Source organism: Anguilla anguilla, chromosome 15 (genome assembly GCF_013347855.1).
Source record: "Anguilla anguilla isolate fAngAng1 chromosome 15, fAngAng1.pri, whole genome shotgun sequence".
Classification (NCBI taxonomy): domain Eukaryota; kingdom Metazoa; phylum Chordata; class Actinopteri; order Anguilliformes; family Anguillidae; genus Anguilla; species Anguilla anguilla.
This window is the reverse complement of record NC_049215.1, coordinates 5,672,257-5,699,077: the sequence shown is the minus strand read 5'-3', so window position 1 is coordinate 5,699,077 and position 26,821 is coordinate 5,672,257. Positions and strand designations below refer to the sequence as shown.

Genomic DNA, 26,821 nt, shown 5'->3' with positions numbered 1-26,821 from the left:
CATCCCCTGCAGCCCCAGTCGAGGAAGCGCCAAATACACGTTCGTTTATTCATTTATTTACCCTCAAAGGACGGCAGACAGTCATCCACCCCTGTGTAATTTTCCCCCCACTTTATTTACACAGGGGGGGACAGCGGAGAGGGGTTACACTTATCGACGGGATCGCAGTGGCGGTGCAGAAATTGCCGTGGAAGGGAATCAAACCTCCGCCCGTAGGGGGGGGGGGGGGGGGGGGGGGGATTCAGATACGGATTGAGCTGGCCGCCCTGCGGACAGCGCCACGCCGCCTCCCAAGCACGTCCATTTTTAGCCGTCCACTCAGAACGCCCATTTTAGCGGGTGGAAGCCAAATGTCCCTCTTTTTTTTGCTGGTGAAATTACACTGCATTTTCTTCCCCTGGTATAATAGCACAGTGGCTTCCATGAGACATAAGCCCCAAAAGGCTCCATGGCGGTACATTACCCATAATTATGTGTACTGTAAGAAAGAGCACATTTGCAATCTTAAGGAATCCCACACAATGTGTTTGCATTTAATGTCCCCGACTAAAAACACTCTTTTTACAGCAGTGTTCTGGGCGGGAGACCCAGAGGTAACCCCTTCAAAGGGGGGGGGGGGGGGAGAGCTTGGGCTGCTACTGCTTTGCTGCTGGGCTCACAATCCCAAGATGCACTCCTGAGAATTTTTTGGACCCACCCACCCCCCTCCTCCCCCCTCCCCAACCCTCCTCCCACCCCCCTCCTTCCTCCTCCGCAGCCCTTTCTCCTCCGGCCAATTAAAATGCAGAATATACCGTCAGGCCCACCCCCCCGGCCTTAAACACAAAGCACAGTCCCTCTCACGTTTCCCTGATCTCATCTCGAGGGCTATAAGTGTCACACTAGGAGGCGAGTGGGCTTAAGGGTGGAATTAGCAGGCCGGCATTATGCCACGTCTGCATTCTTTAACAGATTTATAAAAGCCCAGCCCCTATTTCTCTCCGACCTATCAGGGACTGGCAAGCCTGTCAAACTGTGAGAGGCTGTATTCTTGCAATATTAACTGCGCCGTACTATTAAATTTAACGACACGTTCAGCTCGCCGCACTTACTGTAGCACACCTGTTGTGAATTTTAGCCGGCCCCTCTTTCTGCTTAGCCTGCGGTCGTAACTGTTGGCAGCTACGTATTTTTTTATTCTGGTAATCTCCCCCTCCCCCAGGCCAAGACTCGTACATCATCCGAGGACATAATGGATATTCCTGATTTACTAGCCGGCTATTTGCGGATCTGCATAAATATCACGCTGTCTGTCACAAAAGACGCGTCATAAACCACGGGGAGTGCTTCCAAGTCCGCGTTTCGCTCCGACGCGTTCGTATTTTTACTGCAGGTCCACGGTCAGCGCGCGCTTCGTCATTAAATCAGGTTCAGGTTCTCCGTGTTCCGTGTTCAGGTTCTCCCTGGGCAGGGTACAGTATGACCTCATAGGCCAGAGAGTGCATTTCTGGGGGAAAAAAAAAAAAAAAACATTTAAAAATAAATAAAGAAAGAAATTTTTTTTAAAAAGCACAGCGGATGGCCTGCGTACATGTGAAGTGCTGGGTCACGATTCCTGGTCCTGTCGTTCCAAAATGGAAAATCGCCAAGGGAACGGCACACGCGGGCCCCCGAATGACTGCTTACGCATCACAGCCATCACAGGACAGCGGTAGAGGACCAGCGCTGGCTATAACAGAGTTCATTAATCCATTCAGATGCCATACTGCAGAGAGCATCAACAGGGAGTTCCTGACGGCTTTATCCTACTGTCCACAGACCGATTGTCTGGCAGTCGGAGGGTTGCCGGTTCAAACCCCGCCCTGGGCATGTCGAAGTGTCCCTGAGCAAGACACCTGACCACCTAACTGCTCTGGCGAATGAGAGGCATCAAGTGTAAAGCGCTTTGGATAAAAGCGCTATATAAATGCAGTCCGTTTACCATTTACACCTGATAATTACATACAGACAGAGCTCGGCGGGACAATCATCGACCGCGACAGCTCCGCGATTAAAAACGAATGGCGAGAAACCCGCGCTCACGAAGAAAACGGGGGGGGGGGGGAGAAAACCGAGGTGAACAACAATTAAAAACCAGACGCGCGGCTCCGTGATCGCAGGCCACGGCGACTGAGAGAACATTCCGGATCGGAGTAAAAATTCAGAAAGTTCCGTTTCCCTCCTCCTCATCTTTCAACAAGCTCATTTTCTACCGCGAGGGTTTAAATGTATACGTCACTAAGACACGCAGGCACATTCTTCTTTCCTTATCATCTTCAGGGCAAGATAAGACACACGTCCAGCGTCACTACGCAACAGATGCTACGATTTTACAGTAGTCTACAATGCTAACAATTACACATTTCCCTTCATTTTGTCTGAATCTCTGATTTGGTTTTTGGTTTATTCCCCCTCTACTATATTACACTACACATCATACCACATCAACAAGCTCAGACAAAGACTTTCTTCTCCAAATCAAAGAACACACTGAATGAGCAATCATCTAAAAATACCATCCCGTTCAGCAGGCTGGCCGCCATTCCACCATGCACACAGAACGGGCAATTTGAGTCAATTAACGGGAAGATTCAAGGCTACAAATGAATTCTCCAGGCCTTTAATCTCACTGCTGCCTGACTGTGGTGGAGGGCAGAGATTGCGATGCTTAGGGCAAGCCTTTGTGATTCCAAATATGGCCTTTTTTTCCTCGAAGGTGAGGCAACTATGCCCTGATTCAGGCATGAGGCTCCATAGAGACATGATTTGTTGTTTTTTCTTCTCATAAATACAGCTTTATTGCAGCTGGTATTATAATAAGCTCGGCTACATTACATGCGATTGTCACATTTTCCACTAGCGAAGCCATTATTATTATTATTATTAAACTAATAAATGTGTCCAACCCAAATGTTCTGAAAGTAGTCAAAGCATAATTATGTGGAAACTACATAGTAGCGTTCCAAAAAAATGTCTAATGTTTATGAAAAGGCAAACATATTTCATATTCACATTGGAACAAATAGCTCATTTTGTTGTATGATATAAGTACGTAAAATCTTTTTAGGTTGTTTGTGTGTGCCGATTTCCTAGCTGTGGCCTTAGTGGAGTGGGTCAAAGGGCAAAGAGCTCTTGTTTGAATCCAGTATCAGCCAGCCAAACATTCCCTTTTGGTAATGGCGTCAACAGCCTCACCTCCCCCCTCCCCCCATCCATCATGCTGGAGGGGGACACCTCTCAGGAGCACAGGGGTTCCCTGTGGGTCGGAGGTCAAGCAGGGGTCGTGCCCCCACGCACAGCTCCTTCGCTTTCGTGTTACAACAAGTACATGTCCACTGGAAATTACTTTCTGTTGCCAAATAGATTCCATGCAAGGATTATTATCCTGCACATACGAGTGAGAGTCAGAGTGAGAGAGAGAGTGTGTGAGAGAGAATTACTGTAATGATGAATCCTATGCATATGGCAATCGTTACATATGTGACAGCCTGTACAGAACTACACATATACTGCTTGGAAACCCTTAATCCCTACAAAAAGCCACCCTTGCCAAGACAGAGATGAGTTTGTCCTGGATTTGCATCACACATGCTACTCTCACGATCCCAGCACCCGTGAACTAAAACCTACTGACATACATGTAGCGTGTGCTCGCCTGCGTCTCCACGCGTGTGTACTGGACCCTGTTTCTGTCTCACACACTACCCCACTACCCACTAGAACTAGGGGGTAAATCGCAGGGTACATAATCTAACACAGAGCACGAGGGGATGGGATTGGGGGCTGTGACAAATGCGTAGAAGAGATGCTTGAACTGCTACAGCCCCCGGAGGTGAGAGCAGGTATTACGTTGTGAAAGAGTTTGGGCGGGACACAGTCCAGTGACTGCGTCCTTTCTACAGGTCCCAGTATCCGAACGCTATCTCAGGACTTCGCCCTAACCTTAAATGTAACACTACGACTCTGGAGGGTCATACCTGTCATTAAAACCAACCTAATGGTTTTAACAGGAGATATATTTTTTAAGTTGAGTTTACCAAAGTATAAAAAACTTCTCAATTTCGATACATAATCTGATTCTCCATTATTGGATATATACGACACAGGATTAGACTACCATTTAAAGTGTCAACACAAAGTTGAGATGACATACTGATAAATCGATGGCTAACCCCCACCTCCGTCGTAGAGCTGGCCGGGGAGAGTCACCAAATTTATGAAATATTTAAAAAATGAAATTAAAGGGGAAAGTGAACCGAAAGAGTGCAGCAAAGCAGAGCTGGGGAGGCAGGCGTGGTTCGGAGGAACCGGGTGAATGGGCAGGTGGTGGGGGGGGGGGGGGTGGGGGGGGAAGCAGAGCGTTTCGCCTGTGTGGAGAGGTATTTATAGACGCAGGGTCGTGTTTCTGAGAAACTCTGCTAATGAGCGTGAGAGTGGATCTGGCAGAAGGGCCGCAGTAATGCGCTGAGCAGACCTGGGATGTTCCACCCCCCCCCCCGCTCCCCCCTTCCTTCCAGGGATGGCTTTATCCCGATTTTCAAAATGTCTGATCTGTGTGCTCGGCTGTGTTATCTGCTAATTGTTCGTTTTTATACGTATATATATTTGACTGAAAAGTATAACATATCTTTGATCATGGTGATGATGATTGTTGTTACTATTAATTATTATTATTATTATTATTATCAGCAGCAGCAGCAGCAGCAGCAACAAGAGTTGCAGCACCAGCACAAGAAGTAGCAGTACGAGGTAAAACAGGGCCAGTTACCGTATTTGTTTTGTAACAAAAATTGCCATTCAATTTTTAAATAATTAATAATAGTTTACCCAGTCTTAGCAGTTCTGTTGGCATTTTAAACCAAACAGAAATTTTTTTTTTTTAAATCACTCATTCACATCAAAATCTACGTTTGTTTTCTGATGTGGGTGACGCTATTGTCATGATAAATTTGAATACAACCAATTGAAAAAATACAGCTGCCGCGGGCGATGTATTTACAGTATTAAATGTTCGCCGGAATGCTTCACGCTACTCCGAATGGACACCTCTCATCCAGGCGCTCGGCTGCAGATACGAACGAAGAATCGAATCACGCCGAAGCCGAGCGGCTCTCTAAACGATTCGGTTCGTTAGCCTCGCGGCGCCGCTAATCCCGCGCGCGCGCAGCCTTCCTCTCTCAGCACTCGCCCGGCAGACAGGTATTTATCGCAAACGCACCGGGCGGAGGCAGAGGGGGGCTCTCTCTCATCCTCGCCTTTTTCGAGCGCATCTGAAAATATCGCAAAAACACAAAATTAGTCCGCGGCTTTATGCATCTGGGTCAATCCCTTACGCGCGACACCTTCGCGCGCAAATCCGCCAGGTGTAGGAAGCCCTTTTTGTGCGACTCGCTGTGGGGCTCTGAGGATCCGTGCCCGCCGCTGAAAAGCTCGCTTTCCCCCTCTGAAAGGCGAGCGCTTGTGCGACTGCGTAACGGGAGAGCGCTCGAAACGCACCTTCGCACAAAAACGGGGAACAGAAAAAAAGGGACAGATTAGCCTGGGCTCGGCGCACTCGGTGGCCTGGTGTTTACAGCAGCGGGCTCGAAACCTCGACGAGCCGCTCTGGAGAAATAAATATAGAAATGAATCCAGCAAGAAACCATGGCAACAACACACGGGCCGACCAGCCAAAGCCACACCAAACAAACTAAACGCACCATACATCACGTACACTAAACAGCCCCGACCACACCAAGCACTCTAAATATGCAGTTTCTGTGCCCAACTTAAACAGTCCACACAGAGCATGTCCACGTCTCCCTTGTCCTAACCTCACATTATCAAAATTTTAAAAAGTAACATTTCATCTAGAACACTCCTGTAACGAAAAGCCTAAACACGTGGAGAACCATTCAGGAGAAGTTCTAGCAATTGCCTGTCCTTTCCACACACGCGCACGCACGCATGCACACTGTTGTTGTGGGCGGTTACATTACAGATTTTACTATTAGCTTGTAATGAATGATACTGGCTTCCTGTTTTAAACGATACTCCTTGGATATCCTAACTAATGCTTTCGATCGGTTGTGTGGGTGCGATTGTTATCGCGTGCCAGGCTCATACAATTATGGGGCGCACTGAGTCTCTTATAACGTGAAACATCGCTCACATCATGAAGCCTGGATCCATGTCCAAAACAGCTTATCTGCCTACTATTAAGGATACAAGTTGCATACAACTTGTACACTCAATGGTAGGCAAGTAAGCTGTTTTGAACATGGCCCTGGTCTGTTGCCGTGCAGCACAGGGGAGTCAGAGCTTGAAGGTCAAACTTAAGCACTATGGCTCCTCCCATTGGTCCCAGCACCCATCCTCCAGTTCCTCATAGGCAGGCGCGCCACTGCGTCCTTCCTGGAGCTCCAGCTGGACCAGCCCTGCCCTGCAACTGCACCATGGGCAGGGAAAGACAGTCAGAACAATACAGGCCCACCCAATACCAGGACACCAAAACCTGAATCCACAGCACCCCCTGTGTTCAAATAAGGTAAGTACATCCAGTAAAATAACAGAATTTGAGAATTCAAGAGTGATTTGGTCACAGCTTCTGACCAAGACAAATTTAATCAAATTATTAATGCTATTACATCGGTTGTAAATAAAACCATTATTACAGCTGTAATAATCAACCCTTCCACAGCTTTGTGTATTTTACAATTTAATAGTTAAAATAGACAGCTATTACAACACAGCTGTTATAGTAATAACAATATTATAATCTTTTGAACCATAACTTTATCATAGCTGTCATAATCGCAAACTATTCACAAGGGCTATTCTGAAGCTGTTTTTTAGCACCCACTGAAAATATAATTTTGTGTTTGAAAAGTTGTTCCCTTTTAATCAAACAGTAGAGCTCCTTATTCACACTTCACTCCGGTGTAAGACTTAGACAAGCAGCTCCACACTGGTGACAACCAAGAAGCGGGTTTGATTTCAGACAAGCTCCAGATCAGATACATCATTTGTAACTTGTGATCCGTTACTGTACTGAATACCGAATACTGTATTAGGGTCAAAGCAGAGAAGTGTAAACCCGACTTCAAACGCGAACCCTGCGATGAATCTTTTTTAAGTCACTTCCTGCTGCTCTCAGATCAGAGATGGCCGGCTATGAGCCGGTTCCTGTGACAGCAGCGTGAGCTCCGAATATTACAAAAGTTGAGCGGAAATGTTTTCGGTTCTCGCAGAGCGCTTTTATCTCCAGACTTGATGCAGGGACTGAAGGCTGCTGGGAGATGGCGTGACAGGAAGATGAACAATGTTTACTAGACCCTGTCAGGCAGTTGCATATAAAATGACAGTAATATATTCCAACAGAAGTAAGCGTTTCTGCGAAGACAACGACGGGCACCCAGCTTAAGAAATCTGAGCATACACACACCTCTGACACTGCCCTGCCCCCCCAATCATCAGCATGCCCAGTGAAACTACTTTACTAGTGGCACCTTTACCTTGTTTATGAGGACTCTCATAAATACCAGGGATGTTTTAATCATTTCTCCAGATACTCAGTATTTTTTTGGATTGACCCAAGGCAGTCAGCCCCTCCACAGAAGCAAACGCACGGAGAAACACAAAGACAGAGAAACTCGGTGAAAGAGAGACACGGGGAAAGACAGAAACATCCTTCCCACAGCATACGGACACAGACAGACAGACACCCTCCGTCTCCATATCACTGCATATCGTCTGTCAGCACAGACTGCAGCTTTGAGAGCCAGAGTCAGACTTAGAGCCGTTCCAGACACAAAACACTCATTTCATGGCTTGTCAGTCAGGAAATCCGGAGAAAGAAACCGTGTGGGTTTTATTTGTACAGATTCGTGCTGTGAGGAGGGGTCAGAAAAAAGGTAAACCATACAAGTATGAGAGAGAGAGACCGAGAGAGCGGGAGAGAGGGAAAGAGAGAAAACTTTTCCCTTCTAACAAATAGCCTTGTCACGCATTACTGTAAAGTTAAATGCCATCCATATGCCAATCGTGAGAAATGTGAGTTGTGGAACTGAAGTCCACTGGCTGGAATCGCGAATCCCTTCCAAAAAAAGCCTAAACACGTAGAGAACTGCCCATGTGAAAAAATAGGATGCTGAAATACACTTAAAATACACTGTTTTACAATTTAGTATGCTTGAAGTATAATTAAAGTTTATATAATTATACTCTTAGTATGCTCAGGTATGCAATTTTTCACATGGGTGTTCACTGGAAAAGGTTCTCGCAACTTGCAAACACATTTTCTGGTGTTACATATGCTACAGTATCATTTAAAAAAAACAATATGTGGCTTTGCCTTACAGCGAGCGCTTAAGTAAACTTAGAGCACAGGGCGGAACACAGGAAATATTTTCTTTTTATACTTCTCTCTTTAAGAAAAATACATTTTATGTATTTACCTTTGACATGAGCGTAACAGAGACGCTAAGCTCACTTTTAGGAAACAACCCCCCAGCACCGCCACCCACCCATTTCCCTCCAATGGTAGAGCACTGCATTTTCATTCTTTTATCTTTGGCAGATTCAGCCATTAAGTGCTTAGGAAACACTACGATTAACAAATGATTACACGAAGACACTTTTAAAAAAAAATCTCATTAGGGAAGCCAAAGTGCTTCACATTGTCTGAAGGCCACACATTTTTCAGCTTTAATTATCTTTTCTGGAATGACATTCATATTGCTAAAGCATATGCACACTGCAGAAAAAAACACAATACAATATTCCGCAATAAAAGAAATGAAAAAGCCGAAATAACACTTAACTAAAGTGATAAATGAAAATGGGCAAATATTTTCTTTTTTTCATGTTTATCTATGACGGCAAGTAGGTTGGAAATAGGGTACACTGTGGAATGAAGTTTTGGCATGAATCAAATTAGAATTTTACTCAAGACATTGGACTTATTAAGAGTGTCAGCAAGCCTTCATAAGACCAGATTCGTTTACACACACGCTGTTTGTAGCTGTTGAGGTAATATTTGTTTGCGCTCTTAAAAAATGTATGACATCAGTCCTTTAGCTGCAGACATCAGGGGACACTCAGAACCTGAATAAACAGTTTAGCCGCACCTACGCCAACTGGAGGCAGGCTACAGCGCTGCAGAACGTCACTGGAAACGGCAGCCAGACCGCTGGCGTTCCTGAACTGCAGGGTCGACCGTTCCTCTGCTGTCACTAGGGGACTACAGCGGATTCCAATTCTTTACACACAAACACAGTTTATTTAAATTCTCTCTTATTTAATCTTCTCTTATTCTCACCAGTACATTTTTTGTTCTGGTTGTCACTTGTTCAGGCCTGCTCACACTTAAGCTGCTCTCTTTATTCAAAGCGTGTGATGAGTACACTGCCAAAATGCCTCGATAGCAAATGCGTACACAGCAACAAATCACCAAATTGCTGAAACCTTTTTAATCAGTACATTCATATATAAACTATATTTATTCTCCATTATCGTGGGTTTTATTTTATATTCAAATGTGGCGTACTAGATTACCAGGTTCACTTAGTCCTTTACTGCAAATGTGTGGCAGAAGGCAGAAGGTCCTTATATATTTTCTGGTTTTACAAAACTCTTATTGTGATCAAGTATTCAAGTATGTGATCAATTTCATTTGACAAGCTTAATTCTGCGTCTCTTCACTTCCTTACTTCCATGCCTTGAATCCCTACCTACCCTCTCAAAGAATATAACACATTTAAATCATATCGAAATACAGAGAGCCTGCTGAGCTGAACACCTACCTCGCCCTTCTCTCTGGAGTACATCAACACTTCAGTTTGTCCTCTTCCCAGGCGACCCTTCCCCTCTCCCTACTCTTACCCCTACCACCCCACAGTCTCTCCCATCACAGTCATCGACCTCTCTCCACTTCTGCTGCACCACCGTTCAAATACCGGCTCCCTAAATTCCACCCACACTGTCCTCATCCAGGCCGGAAGGAAGGATCTCTCCTAACATCCATCTTCTCCCTGGTGAACTTATCCCTGTCCACCTGTAGGCTTTCAACAGTCTTGTGTTAACCATATTTTTTTTTTTCTCATATATATATACATATACACATATATAGATATATACATACATATGTATACATATATATATATATATATGATTACACACACAAAGCACACACAGATGTACAGATGGACCCATAGAAACATGCACACACTTAAGTAATTGCCTAGCAAACAACTATTGACTAAGGATGGCAACAGTGCTCCATCATAGCACGATTTCCAGCCATTTATTTTTAATGATCCAGCAGTAATTAATGGCAATGCCCGGCACCGCCATTAGCTGATCTGAGCGCGCTATATTTCATCCCTGTGACAAGACGGCGCGGGCAGCACTGCAGCCCGTCTCAGGAACACGAGTTCTTGCCTTCATTTAAATTCAGACTCTCTTTCCTCCTCTCGCAAACCCCAGAGGAACGGAAAGCCATCGCACATGCCAATACTGTCCACCGCGGTACGCCTTCATTTACACACACATTAACCGAAGCCAAGCACAACGCAGATCCCTCGATTATTTTCAGAGAGAATAATCGAGGGATCCTAAAGCTATGTATGCCCATTCAAACCGTTCCTTCAATCAAAATTACACAGGCAATGCAGTATCACAATGAAGCTGTCACACCGACGCAGTGACGCTACATCACCATGACACAGTAGCATAACGATGGCTGCAGTGACACAGTAGCACACCCATGCAATACAGCAGTCAGTGATGCAATGAAGCAATACCAGAGTGTCATAACTTCTAAAGGACACTGGTTAGTTTGTTTGTGACCGGCCAACATATTACATCTTCCACAAGAAATAAAAAACAATGTTTGTGAATGTGTATGTGTGTCTGTGTGTGTGTGTGTGTGAATGCATATGTGTGTGTGTGTGTGTGTGTGTGTGTGTGTGGCAGAGGGGCATGCCAAAAATGCTGAAGGACTTGACAAGAACTTTACCCAAAATCCACTGTCTTCCAGAAATTGCAGTCGCAAGATGATTTAAAGAGAGCTCAGCGAAGGCCACAGATATCTATCCCCTCACCAAGCAGTCAGACAGGCCCATACACACTACAGAGACCACTATCGATTTCCCTCACTAAGAGAGACGTTTGTCAAACTCTGCCAAACCAAAATCAGTGTACAACCAGTAGGCTACATGAGCTCAATTAATCTACACGTGTTTGCCCATAATTTCCCAACTCCAGGAGCAGAGCCACACCTTTGGGGGACTCTGCAGGATTTGCACGTAATGAGGAAGCGGGGTGTGGGGATCGATAAGGGCCGATGTAACCAGCACACACGGTTTCTGCTCCAAGCTTGTGCAATCAGCAGCTGTCACCTCACAGTTTAGAGGCCATTTTACTTAGAACAGTTTCATCCTGGGAAAAAGGTCAGGGGTCAGAAAACCTTATAAGGTCTGTGAGAAACACAGCTCTGAGCGCTGTCCCATTAATCACACAGAAACACACCCTGCATAACAGTGACTCACTGTCTCTCATACATAAACACTCTTCTCTTGATATACATACACACACACTCTCTCTCACACACGCACACACACAGACACTCACATAAACTCTCTCTCTCTCTCACACACACACACACACACACACGCTCACACACACAGACACTCACACAAACTCTCTCTCTCTCACACACACACACACACATACACACTCACACACACAGACACTCACGCAAACTCTCTCTCTCTCACACACACACACACACACACACACACACAGACACTCACACGAACACACACACACACACACACACACTCTCTCTCAGTCATACACACACACACACACAAACTCTCTCTCTCTCACACACACACACACACACACTCACACACACACACAGACACTCACACGAACACACAAACACGCACACACTCTCTCTCTCACTCACACACACACAAACACACAAACACACTCTCTCTCTCACACACACACACTCAAACACACGCACACACTCTATCTCTCTCTCACACACACACACACACTCTCTCTGTCACACACACACACAAACACACACACACACCTCTGTTCTCTGGCCCCATACCTTTCTCTGAATTATGTCCTCTCTTCGCTGTTCATCTCATCTCCAGATATGTGACGTTTTCTCAAATGAAAAATGACATCAGAAAGCGGGCTGGTGAGATAAGCTTGTGCTCAGCCTTCCTAAACAAATGTGACACCCCCTTTCAAATGCCATTTGTAATTGAGGAAGTGATTAATAATGAAAATGATTTTGGCCGAGATGACATTATTTAGACAGCCCGTCTGTTTCCTTCTCAACAGGCTTTGAGGTAAGCATGAAATGTGTTCGTTTCAGGAAGGTGTACACAGCGCCACCTACCTGCAGTGACCATCCTAACTCACACCCATTACTTTATATGATGTATGTATTCAACAGATACCCAAATCAGGAGCATTAAAACAGTAAGCAATTATATAATTTAGGTTAAGTAACTCATTTAGTTTAAGTAACAAGCCCATTCTCTCTCTCATTCACAAACAAATTTAGAATTATTTATTTAGATTGGCATTTATTGGGATTGCAGGTATGCCATTCCGCCAAGTTATGCCTTGGCAGGGTGGCGTGCCCCATGCCTATACAGCGCCAAGAGTTTGCCACTTTTCACGGTTTCCTACAGAAATATCCATAAAATACATTAGAAGGCCCAAATATATTTCAGTTGCTGTCTGATGTCATTCACTTGTGTACAATAGATATAACAGAAACACCAAAAGAGATTTTAAAAAATCTGCACCTCAGTCATTAGCACTGTCACAGGGAGAGCTATGGATACAAAAACATCTTCTCCTCCATATACAGTGACTGCACATAAAGAAGGAAACTGAATAATATTTAGCAAGTTGCTTTGCTTTCCATTTAGCCAGCCCCATACATGCACTTGGCACACGCATACACACACACACACGGGTACAGTCCTCTGCAAATACACACAGGTGTGTATACAGAATAATCACTGGCTAAACCAGCAGCAGTGAAGAGCAAATGCTTCACTTCAGAACCACCCCCCCCCCCTCCATCCCCCCCCAAAGCCTCTTTTGCTCTCTGCCTAAATAAGCACGGCTGCTCCCAGGGATTCCGCAGCGCGCTTTAAACCAGCAGAGCGTATCTCACACGCACCACACTCTGCAGCGGAGAGCTAACACCAGCGACTCCGCGTCGCCCAGCACTCACGCCCACAGCTCAAAGCCCAAAGCTACTGCAACAGCATCTGAGAACACATTAAAAGAGGCTTGAATGTATACTAAGGAACCGCACTGGAAATAAATATATGGTAAAAATTCACTGCCTCGTATTCCACAGTATGATATCTAACGTGTCAATTCCAACAGTAAAATTGGATTTTTACCATGTCTTTGTGCGTGCGTGCGTGCGTGTCAGTGAGCATACGTTCATAAAAAGGCAGCTAAACAACCCCCCCGGCGTTCCTGCGTGAATATGAACATTAATGAATCAATACGCCAATGAATTTAAAAATAAAAATGACCCCTCGTGAGTCTGCGCAGTACGTGTCCAAGGTGGAGGATAATTAATCTGATAAATCAAACCCACTGGCACTTTCACTGGAAATCTGGGACCTCCAGGCTCTCGTGGTGAACCGGTTAAACAGTATCTCTAACAGACACCTTTAACTGGATTTCAGACAAATAAAAGCACATCCCATAACTCTTAAAGGCACGGTATTATCTCGGTACGACTTCTAATGCACCATGTGGCGTTTCATACAAATACGTCAGTGCACTCAGACCTGCCCTGAAATTGCTTGTATTATGGGCTGATGTGTGTGTGTGTGTGTGTGTGTGTGTGTGTGTGTGTGTGTGTGTGTGTGTATGCAGTGTGGATCGTGCATGCCTGTGCTGCTGCCATTAACCGGTGGCTCACCTGTTGAACAGGTGTAGGGGCGGAGCTCTGTGCTTGGTGACCTTGACGCTGGGCTCCTCCGTAGACAGCTCAGGCCTGTGAGAGAGGGGGCGAGCTGGCTGTAGTGCAGGCAGGAGGCGGGGCCTGTGCTGGGCGTGGCCCGGGGGTGAAGGGTCATGGAAGTTGTTGATACATGTATAGGCAGGGTCATGGTGCTTGGCTCCCTGTCATAAACAGAATTATTCACAGGCCGGGTAGACTAAGACCCAAACTGCCCAGATCCGGTCAGAATAGATCAGGACTGACCAGCAACGCCCAGGCCTGAGCAGAACTACCCATGACTTCCCAGGACTACTGGCCAGGCCTAACTGACCAAGCTGCTTATCGTGCATGCTGAAGCAGCTTTGCTGAACAGCACGGTTAGGCAGGTTAGTGACACAGCGCAGCAAACAGGTCCTCCTCCCACTGCGTTCCCCATCTCTCTCTCTCTCTAGGCCCGAGGCCTCACGAGCCACATGCCTGCCTTCAACACTGCAAACAGAAAAACACCTCAGGCCATTTTGTTTTGTTCACAAACGTTTAATGGTAATAAAAAACACGGAGAAAAACCTGCCTCCCACTACTGTCTCAAGCTACAGACCAGCCTCTGCCAATTAAACAGAAAATAACCTCTAAAGCAAAAACTTAGTCTCTCCCTCTCTCCCTCATTCCCTCTCTCAATCACTCAATCTTTCTCTTCCTCAGCCTCTCTCTCAATCTTCTCAGCTCTCAAACGCTCCACCCCATAACCCCCCCCCCCCCTCCCCTTCCCCCCCCCACGTGCATCCACACAGCCCGCACAGGGGAGGGTGTTGACAGATCGTCCCAGCGTTATCTGTGACTCATATCCTACATGTAATTCATCCGCACTGCCATCATCACTCCGAGCAGGACAGATTAAAATATTCTCACTGGCATGTTTAATATGCAGGAGAGTGAAGCTGAGATCTCTCTGGCCCCCCCGTGCATCTGAGTGAGTCAGTCAGAACCTTGGGTCAGCCCACACACACACACACAGTAAACAGGAAACAGGAAACAGGAAGCAGCCTCACCTCTCCCGCTCCTCCTTCGGCCTCTCCTGCTTCTCCTCACGTGGCGCCGCTGACCCTTTCTCCCGCATTGTTTTTTTTCAGCGATAAAACCTTCAACTCCGCCTCTTTCTTCTTCCCAAACCTGATAGCGGTGAGAGAGAGAGTGAAAATATACGGAGGAATGATGTAAGGCTTTTAAAAGCACAGGAGCAGAGGGATCAGACGAAAATTAGAAGGAAAATGTTGAACGCATAGTTTTATTACACTCCCCGGTGACACAATTAGTCAGTAGGTAATTTCGAAGATTACCACACCAACATTATTGTACCGTCACTACGGAGATTACCCTGCTAACATTTCCCTACTGTAACGCCGGAGATTACCCTACCCAGATTATTACCCCACAGCAACTGTAGCGATTACCCTGAATTACTTTCCTACAATTATGGCCCCCTTTTCAGATGAACAATAAATGGCTTGAGAACCATGATCAGCATAGATGTAAGATTCAGCCTCAACTTCAAGCGCACAGCCTGCAATTTATTCACAAACATTTTTACATTAAATGTAGAACCACTCTCACATTCATCATCACAACATTCTTCTAATTGTCCTGTGCGTACATATATATCTGACACTGCATGTACAGGTAACAGGAAAATAAGGCCTCGCAAAACAAACGAAATGGAAAAGAAAATCTAATACTTTGGCTTGGAACATTAACACAAACGCATTTGAAATGGCACAGAGGTTCCATATCGGCTACCCGGCTGCATCTATGGCCTCTGGCCTCCATTAGCGAAGAAGGTGGAAAAGTCTTTATCGCAAAGCCGGCACTGAGCCGCGATGGCACTAATGGTGTCGGGCGCCGCAGTGCCGGGTGACGTCCGCGGCGGCGAAGTCTATCAGGTGAGGAGAGGAGCGGGTTTTTCACCGTCGCACAGAACTTCACGCCGAGAGGGAAAGCCGGAACAATAAATACACACATCATCAGCGGCGGAGTCTGTTTTTTTTTTTTTCACCTCAGGGTTGAGAATAACACATCGTTCCTTACAAAGGGAGCTAGCCTCTGCTGTTCTCACCGCACACTGTAAGGAGCACAGCAGGGGAAGCTTGCTTCGACTCTTTTCTGAGTAACACAGGCACTCCGCATGTTTCTTTGTGATTGCAGAACAGCTGCAGACACCTGGAAATCATTAAGAAGGGATTCATAAAATTAAAAAAAACTCAGAAAGGGTCAAATTCACAATTAACAACCACACTCTGATGACAACAAGGCAGTTTGTTTTATAGTTCAGAGGTATCTAAATCTCTATATGCATATGGATTCCAGAGATGGTCGTGCAAAGCCAGCAGATTGTGAAAATGAGGTTCATTAAGTATTCAGAATAATTCACAGCAAACGTCTGTGCTAATTATGCGGTGCTGTAAAACGGAAAAACAAAAAAAAGAAAGAAAAGAACTCGAGAAAGCTGTCGGTAATGCAGCGCAGAGTTGGTGGTCCTTCGTGAAGCTAATACAATGCGGAATGCAATTACGGCAAACTGTAGTTGCTCCAGGACAAAAACATCATAAGCAAGTTAGATATATAAGATGGGTACTGCCGACAATAGCTTCGCTTTTTTTCCATCTCACTGAAAAACAAATTATTAAATGTAACAGGCTCGGCCGTTTCTATGCCAACAGCTCCCATCGCCCGCCTAGCCGCCAGCCAGCGATGCCCCGCTAACAGCCGTTGCTCAGGTGGTACCAGAGAGCTAGGGGCTTTCGAAAAAATCCCCCCCCCCCCCTCTTTTTCTTTTTATCTGCCTCTTGGCATCTAGCCATTTTTTCTCCACAGTTCCCATTGAAAATCTTATGACAAAGTCTTCATTTTCTGTGTGATTAAATTCCCCCCTCGCCTCCATTCCCCAGGTGAGGCGTTCAGTCCATTTAATAGACTTTCTAATCTCCGCCGCCGACTTTCAATATTCTCTTATGCGCAATCTTCATTTTGAATTCGCTCCGCAGTGTCAGTTTGCCTTTTTTTGGGGATCAGAGCCCAGGGTACAAGACTCTTTGGTTACAGCTCACTTCTAAAAGGGGCAGTCTCCTCGTGACTTTTGGGACCATTGCTCATCATTTTTGCTTGGCTGCGTTGTAAGCTTTGAAACATAAATCATGCATTTGAAGGCACGTTGTTTTTCCACTTACTTCAGGCATGTTTGAGTTGCAGGAAAACACATGCAACAACAGTCACGCCAGATACAAAGAATCACACACACACACACACACACACAAGTGAATGCATGATCACATCACATACCTTAAGTCAGAGCCATATCCCCATCACCAGTGCATCATTTGCATTTAAATCACAGGTGTCATGTGACTTGATGACTGCATTTAGCTCATTAATGCTGCACATTGATTCTGTCCTCATTAAAACTCGCTACACTGAGGCCCGAATGCATATATATACCCCATCCAACACCTCTCTCACTCTCTCTCACACACTCCCTCTCTCTTTCACTGCCTCTCTCATACACACACACACACATACACCTTTAAAACAACTATGATCTCACTCAGACACACACACACGCAACACTTCACCCACACAACCAACACACATACAACCTGTACTTTACACACGCCCAACCCCCACGCACAGACCTGTAGCACAAACACAAAGGGTGAGAGTGAACAAATGTGCATTTGCCCCCTGTGCTCGGGCGCAGAGCAACAGTCAGTCATACAGAGAGTTCCCCAGTAGAGGATCCAGGCGGGAATCCACCCAACTCTGCCTTCTGAGAGGAGTCTGAGTGAACCAAGTAAAGCATTAAAATAAAGCTGAGAGGAGACAGGAGAGGTGTGAGGTGGAGATGTTCCATTACAGGACACCTGCGGTCTGGAGCACAGCCTCGCTGCAGTAATAATCTTCCCCAGAAGCCATTCCGTATTAATCAGAGTCTCCCCCTCGCTCTCCTGTGGCTCAGGAGCAGATGCTTATCCAGTTGTTCCCGTGGCCCAGGTTCCCCGGCTAGACGGAGCGGGCTCCAAGCCACACCCACGCTAATGCAGGGGGGGTGATGTCACCACCTCGCCCCCCCCCTGCCACGCGAACGCCCGACGCCGTTTCCGTGGAAACTTCAGGCGCATAATGAAACTGAATAAATAAAACCCAAAATAAGCAGAAGTGACACACTCTGCAGTTGAAGCTAAATATTCCCTCACTTGCAATTAGTAGTCATCACAACCCTGATATATCAAAGCCCCAGCCCACCACCCACTGGAGTTAAAGCACTCAGTTTACAATCACAGGCCATTTGATCTTCTCCCTTTGCATGTTTTACAGTTATTGTGGGGGGACGATTTTCTCAGTTTAATAACAAAACAAAGAACCCATTTAGAGTGAAATGCCTAGGCGCTCTGATTGGCTGAGGGAGGTCCAGGCGAGGGACACCCATTGGCCGAGAGCGGAGGGGGCTGCACAGCTGGAGTGATTAAGGGCTCGGGTCTGACAAATTAATTCCCCCGTCTCCAGTAATTAGGAGGAACGGGCAGGAAAACGCTGAATATTTCAAGAGGAGAAGGAGCAGCGTGGCTCTCCAGGCCAAGCCTGTGGGAGGTAAACAAACAAGCAGAACAGGGCCAAGCACCGGTACCTATACTCACACCCCACACACTTCACAGCTACCTACAGGCCACACACCTCTGCCTCAACACACATTCCACACCCTGTCACAGGAACAGCTTATTTGGGCGCAGGCTCTGGAAAGAGATGTTGTGTGACTGAAAGGGGGTGTGGGAGGGTTCCCTGGGCAGAGGCGCACTGATTAATGAAAGGGCCTTAATAATGCAGGGCTGGCAGGGGGAACGGCCACTGCACACTGTCCCACTGCCTCTGCCTGTGTAATTAGGGAGAGACTGCAGACTTATCAGCACAGGGGGGTGTACAGGCATACACAGAGAGAGAGAGAGAGAGAGAGAAAGAGCAAAAGAGAGTGAGAGTGAGAATGAAAGTGAGAGTGAGAGACAGAGACAGAGAAAGAGAGAGACAGACATATACAGAATGAGAGAGAGACAGAGAGAGAGAGAGAGAGAGAGAGGGATATGCAAAGGTACTCCTGTGCTCTCTGAGATAGCTGTAATCACTGTGCTTCAGGTTCTGGGCTCGGGTCTGGAGCAGGGCCCCTCCGCCAGGGTGAGAGAGCTGCAGAAAGGCACCCACTCCCCCCCCCGAACCCCCGAACCCCAGCGCCCCGAGAAGGGAACAGGCGGGCCGTTAAAGCAGCCCCACGCCGGCATGTCAGTCCGCCCCTCTCGCGCACGGCGAAGGTGTTCGCACCCCGTCAGCACCTCTGCGATCACGGGGCGGTCTCACGCGTGAGGAGCCCACAGCAGGCCTCTCCTCCGCAGCCCCGTAGCCCCGCAGCCCCGCAGCCCCGCAGCCCCGCAGCCCCGCAGCCCCGCAGCCCCGCAGAGGTGAGCTGCTGGGCGCTAAGAGGGGCCAGAAGGCTAATGTTCACGTGTTAAATGCCCTCTTTTAAAACTACTGCTAGATACCTTTCATCTGCATCGGCGGGGACTTTGAGGAAAACGAGCTGGTGTCAGCATGGACTGGAGAAATAGCCAAAGATGGAGGCCAGGATGAAGCAGTTTGGGCAGTCGTGTAGTTTGGGGGGTGTACAGTTGGCTCACACAACACAGAGCTAAAAAGCATTATGAAGCATTATATAACTACACAGCAGGCTCATACCATAGAGCTAACAAAACACTTCACCGTGTGGTAGGCTGACACCCAGAGCTAATAACTGGCAGAAAATACCATATCAATGCTTCAACTGTATGTCAGGCTCACACCATAGATATAATCAGTATTTCACTGAATGGGAGGGCACTCGCCAAACGGCTACTATGTATTTCACTGCATGGTGGTTTCATTGCCATAGAGTTAATCAGTGCTTTACTGTAAAGGAGGTTCACACCATACTGCTATTAAGTGTTTCACTGTACGACAGATTCACACCATAAAGTGATATAGCGTATAGCGGTATCGCCCATCAAAGAGGTAATAAGTGATTCACTGTACGCAGGCTCACACCAGGCAGAAAATTGCTTCTGTCAGGAAACGATGGGAGGAGAGGGCCTCTCACACTACGGCCATGACTGATGCAATACCAGGAAAACCCGCCATGACGGATGAACTTTCATCGCTGGGTAAATATGCGTGAACATGCTTTATGTTTCTTTGACTCGCGACACTTTCTCACCCTCAAAAACGTGAATGACAGAGCATGTTGGCGCAAAGAAATCAGTAAATCGTTTCAAGAAATGGGCCAATTTGAATTTTTAATTAATTTTTCTGTAGCAGGCTTCTCTCTGAATTCAGAGGCTGATAAATTAAACAGACCAAGCGGCCAGGAGAATAAATTAACAGAACTTTCCACTTCCTATAAAATAAATATGTACTTAAAATATAGTTATATTATATGTGCTGTATATACTGTATATTATAAAAATATATAATTTAAATAGACTTGTAGATTTCTAAAACAAAAATGATTTCGGTCAATAATAGTAAACATAAATATTATGTTTTATGTTTGTGACATGTATGTGACAGTATTTTGTCTTGTATAGTAAATACAAATTACAGATACCCCGCTGGCCATTTCAGTGCGCTGGAAACCCGGTAAAAATCACTCGTCATAACTACAACCAGAATAATAAATTGCACAGTTCTGGTCACCGCTGCAGTAAGCCAGGATATTATTTACCAATGCAGACGCATCTGGCTGTAGCTCAATAATACACATATTCCCCTGGGACATGTCCCTCAGGCCGACTTCACCCGAACACATTTTCATACTGCGAAAAAAAAAAACGTTCAAGCACTGATATAGGCTACTTACGGTTATTCAGACTACAAGGGTAAATAGACTTCCCGTAAGCAATCACTGCCGCTTATTGCGAACACATTACACCCGCGCCACATTAACACCTGATTCGTGAAAGGAGCCTATCTACTGATGCAAAGCAAGTAACCGATGATCCACGCCCAAACTGCCCGCGAGGGCAGCCCAGAAGTACAATAATGTGTCACGTCGTTTGTGCAAAACACGACGGTGCGGCCATCAGGTTCATTGGGTGTTTTTACAGTAAAGCGACGATCACGCCAAAGTTTCGTTTTCTGTCCTGCGGTAGTTCACGTTTTAGGCTGTATCCCGTCACAGATGTCTGAGCAAAAATTATTTTCTCTCAAAAACACGTCCTAGTGTTATCTCCGAACGCACAAATGCATTCAATCCAGCAAGCGCTGCTTCAGTGATATTATGGAAATGTGTCTGTCGCTTTACAAGGGATTAATTTTGATAATAATGGTGCAAGGCTAACACAAAGCCTACGATAACAAGTTTATAACGTTCGCTAGTCCCAAATGATGTCAAAATGTGAATCTGAATGCGACCTCCAAAGTGCCCAATATGATTGGCGGCAGTCTTTGCTGCCTAGGGTGTTGTGTTCTTAAATAAACCAGAGGGCTGAACGGGGGCGAAATTCTGTCCCCATCCCTGACCGTACCCGGCATCCCGAACACCATTCTCACCCCATCGCTTGCTGCATAGGCTATAATTTAAACATTTGCGATTTAATATTTATTAATTAAATTACTGTCCGACTCAAGACCTACGGAAGCAATTCATATTGTCATATGAAAACTTCTCTATGGAAACAGTACAGCAAAATCAAAATTTCCAAAACCTGAGGGGGTAGTAGTATCGACATATAGGCTAAGTGAAGATACAGATTTCCTAAAACTGTGTCATGCTGAAATGTTTAGTTTTTGTTATCTTTACAATTATTTCCACTCTTTTTAATACAAATTACCCCTCTGTTTCATAAAAATAGTCTTCCTGCATGCAAAATCTGCTCAGCAATTTGTTGCTCGTATTGCTGACAATAAGAAAAATGTACAATTTGTTCAAAATAAGCAACAATATGGATTTTCTATAAATTCTCTGGTAACCCCCACAACAGTAATGCCAGCTACTGTGTATGCGCCTTTTGGGCAGACACATAAGATGCGGTAACAGTCCACCTAAAATGAACAATCCACCAACTGAACTTGAACTCAGCTGAGTATGCAAATGGACTGTAAATGGACTGCATTTATATAGCGCTTTTATCCAAAGCGCTTTACAATTGATGCCTTTCATTCGCCAGAGCAGTTAGGGGTTAGGTGTCTTGCTCAAGGACACTTCGACACGCCCAGGGCAGGATTTGAACCGGCAACCCTCCGACTGCCAGACAATCGGTCTTACCTCCTGAGCTATGTCGCCCCGACTGCCTGCCTGCTGACTCCAATATCCACAGTTTAAAACAAAGGCCAAACCCAATACTAGACACTCACTGCTCTTTAGTGTGAACAATCCGTGCAAAAGTAAACACCTGAGCAACGGTTAGCGCCTGTCAATCATCTGTTATCTTAATTTTGCACAGCTGAAAATGGGGGGAGGGACTGAACACAAAAAGCTGTTTCCCTAAAAACAATTTTAAAAAACGCATGTGCATGTAAATACCACGAAATAAAAGCTGACTGTCTGCGTTTTTGTTTCATGTACATCTTTTGATCTCAAATCCAAAGGCCTTAAGTATATCCTGTAGCAAAAATAACAAATTCACTCTGACATTACCATTATTTTGAGGGCACTGTCCATAACCTGTATTGATTCTGTTTGCATTAAACGTGCCATTTTGGTCTAAAATGTATGTAGATGTAACAAGTTAATTAGGCACTACCCTGACCACACACCTATTTTAGTATTTAGCACCTTTTCCCTGGTAATGTAGGTTTACGTGCTTTCGACCCACTGCGGGTACGTTGCAAATCTGCTGTAATTGAGTTTTCTGGTACCTGTCACAGTTTAACACGTGCAAAAGCATCACCATGCTTTTGTGGATTTCCCTGTAAGTTTTTGTTTAACTTTCTCCCCCTGTGTGTGTGTGTGTGTGAAGTTACAGTGGTCTATCAGCTGTTAATCACTTCAGCTAATCTACATTAAAATACCTGCTGAGAACATTTTGTTGTTCAGTGAAGCACACACAGGGGGAAAAAAAAAAAAAAAACCCGCTCGATGCAGATTCAAAAGTAAAGAAAGCATAACGGAAAGAGTCCAGGATCTGTGTTGTGCAGAAAAAAAAATGCAGGCAGTGGACAGAGACAGTGGAGGGTGCGGCTGTGATCCGCTATGAAAAGACGAAAGTTGAAGAGATGAGGGTTGAGCAGATTGGGTAGGGGTCCTCTAATCGTTCGTGCAGAAACAGGATGGGTCAGGACAGACAGATTCCGAACGAGTAATTTTGCCTCTGCGGAAGCCAGGGCAGACTTCAGGACCACGGACAGCATCAGTCTTACAGGCACACACGACTGAAGCTGATTGTTAAAGGGCACTGCTGTTGCTTATTGCCTTCTATCAGTTGCTTTGTCTCTGAATTCTTCATTTCCCACCAAATGGTTAGTTTTTTTTGGCCACGTGTTCACACTTTCAGCAGGTAGGAGCCTATTGATTCACTTCAATCTTTAATTTGACCAGTTAAATTATTTTGATACCTCTTTTTTTTATGTAATTCTTTGCCATATAGCACAGAAAGCAGAATGTGAACAGAATGTCAGCTTGTTAAAAAAACTGGGACTGCAGTTGTTGTTACAAATAAAAACCAGCAGACACGGGGGGGGGGGGGGGGTTAGGGTTGGGGGGGGGGGGGGTACCACTGGTTTAACCCCCTTTTATAAAACAGGTACATTCTTTCTTCTTGTGCACCTCTCAACTGGGTTATTTTCAGAAAGACTCTTGCTGTGTGTGTGTGTGTGTGGGCACGCGCGTGCGTGTGTGTGTGTGTGGGTGCGTACGTGTATGTTTGTTTGTGTGTGTGTGTGCGCGCGTGCGCGTTGTTCAGTCACAACCTGGAACTGGGCCTTAGGGCCCAACCAATCATTACAGTTCACAACTCTTGTTCGCTCACATCATATTTTCATTCCAAGTTCAAACGGTTCATTTCCAGAGGAAAATGACATTTTAGCCCCCCCCCCGTCCAGAAATGGCTGATATAAAACTGCACAAATATAAACTACTCTCAGCCATTAAGGCTGGGGCAGCCTGAACAAAGATAATTGTTTTTTTAAAAAAGCTTTTCTGTGTGATAAATTATTTCCAGCTTATTTATTTATTTTTTTTCTTATTGTATTTTTCCAGCTGCAAGAGACTTTCATCTCAAGTAAAGTACAAAGTCATGAAGTTGCTAAGGTACACCTCTTCGATTACTTTGAACCCCCTGCAACCAATACTAGAAAGCACACGATCCCGTACTATTTCTGCCTTTTGAATGACATCACAAAGGGTTTTATTCGGAATGACATCATAAAGGCCTACATTGTGAAGATCACAAAGGCCTTCATTCCAACTGACATCGTAAAAAGCTTCATTCCAAATGACATCATAAAAGGCCTAATTCTAAAGGAAGCCTTTTATGATGTTTCTGGTCATATACGGGAGGAGCAGTGCTACTGCATATGGTGCCTTTTATCCTTTTTTTTGGTTCCCTTCTTCGAGGTGTATATGATAATATGCGATATGTATGGTATATACAGAAAATAAATGGTAGTCTGTCTAGATAGCTTAGCCCTCCCTTATGACTCCGCACTCTGCAATCTCTGCTGTAGCACATTTCGCCTCTTTCTCTCAAATGCACACTGTATATCCCACAGGTCACACCGCAATATACCGCAAATATATGAGCACACGATATAGAGGAAGAAGTGGAAAGAAGCGCGCGCTATTTGGCGGCTGGATAAGCACAGCCTGGGGAAATAGACACACAAACAGCGAGGAGAGAATCAGATCATCCTCTCCCTTCACTGGTGAGGAGGAGGAGGAGGAGGAGGGGCAGAGAGGCTGGTGACACAGGGAAACATCAGTCTGAGGAACTCATGCCTAGGGCTGAGCATTAAGATACAGACACATCCCAGCTGCTATATCTACATAAGGGGCAGCCCAATAAAACTAGATCAAGTTCATATAGGTACTGCACCAGCCACTGGGCCAGGGAATAAACTCAGATGAATACAATACACTCTGTAATAGAACAATACCGCATCACGCAGCGTAGAATAATGCTGCCCTGAGCTTGAGGTAGCTACTTCAGTGGATCATCCTGATCTAGCAATGAGAGAGCGAAAGAGAGAAAAAGAGAGAGAGAGAGCGAGATGTAAAAAGAGAGAGGGATGGAGAGGGAGAGAGGGAAAGAACATTCACACAGGATTAAGGCAGTGCTGGCTCTTTATAGCACAGAGAGAGAGAGAGAGAGAGAGAGAGAGAGAGATGCATGCCAAGTATCTCATTAAAAATATCCAGTGCTCACTTTTTCTCATATTAAAAATAGCCTCTGTAAGGATTCACAATGGGCCCAGTAATTACAACCAGAACCAACCACCAGAGCAGGCATCTTCAAAAATGTCCTTCAACCAATGAAAAACAATACACGTAATAGGAAAACCATATCTCTGGCTCCAATTTTGTCCTTCAAAAACATATTGCATAATGGGAAGGTTTATAACTGAATCCCATTTCTTGCTGACAGTATAGCGTCAAACTGAGGAGCTACGATTGCACCAAATCGCAAAAAAAAAAATTCAGCTTAATTAAATTATATTTGAAGTCCAGTCCAAGAAATAATAGTCTTGATAAGAGGGGGGAAAAAACAGTCTTGTAGAAAATCTGGAAGTGCTTAAACCTTGGCACAATTGCAGTGTTCTGTTAGAGGATTTAAGTTTGGCAGGGGGAGTGAATCACATTGAGGGCTTTGAATCCTCGTGGTAATCACAGTACAGACTTTCATACTGCACCAGAGCTAAGAGAAAGAGCAGGACAGAGCAAAGCTGGAAAACAAAAGCGTGGTGTCACAGTGCACGCTTATCGTTCTTACAGTGAGCTTAAATGTGCCTGTGCTCCAGTAAGTACTTCATGTGTACAAGCATATTAAAAACCAGAGTAGGAGCAAGACACTAACTGCCCAATACACACTGCACCAACACACACAGGGAGAGTTGTGTGCGATCGAAAGTCAGTTTCTGAGAAAACACATGCATGTACACATGCACACACATGCACTGCAGTCACACAGGCAAACACAGAAACATACTATACACAAACAAGCACAGAGTACACACACATACTATGAATACACATACATGCTCACGCACGTACACACACACATACTGTAAACACACGTGCGTGGGCACACACACACAAACACACAGACACGCACACGCGCATCACACACACACACACACACACAGGCACGCACATTACACACACACACACAGGCACGCACATTACACACACACACACACACACACACAGACAGACACGCACACGCGCATCACACACAAACACACACATACACATACACAAACACACAGACACGCACACGCGCATCACACACACACACACACACACAGGCACGCACATTACACACACACACACACACACACACACACACATACACAAACACACAGACACGCACACGCGCATCACACACACACACACACACACAGGCACGCACATTACACACACACACACACACACACACACACACAAACACACAGACACGCACACGCGCATCACACACACACACACACACACACACACACACACACACACACAGCCAGCAGAGCTACAGACAGACTGCTGGGAGTGTTTAACTGCAGCAGTCTCCTGAGAGATCTGGACAGCCAGAGAAACTCCCTCCTGTT

General features: G+C 45.6%; 1 protein-coding gene and 1 long non-coding RNA gene across 2 annotated transcripts in view; both read right to left on the bottom strand.

Moving 5' to 3' along the window:
- Positions 1–14,293, bottom strand: part of LOC118213716 — a 28,713-nt gene extending 14,420 nt beyond the window's left edge. Inside the window, exon 1 of the long non-coding RNA XR_004762497.1 lies at positions 13,979–14,293. This is a non-coding gene — a long non-coding RNA (uncharacterized LOC118213716). The remainder of the gene's footprint in view (positions 1–13,978) is intronic.
- A 1,586-nt stretch (positions 14,294–15,879) lies between these two features.
- The window catches only part of LOC118214356 (partitioning defective 3 homolog B-like), a 52,215-nt gene continuing 41,273 nt past the window's right edge, over positions 15,880–26,821 (bottom strand). Inside the window, exons 18-19 of the mRNA XM_035394263.1 lie at positions 16,110–16,213; positions 15,880–15,929 (exon numbers count right to left, since the gene is read on the bottom strand). Coding sequence (XP_035250154.1) covers positions 15,880–15,929; positions 16,110–16,213 — 154 coding nt within the window. The remainder of the gene's footprint in view (positions 15,930–16,109; positions 16,214–26,821) is intronic.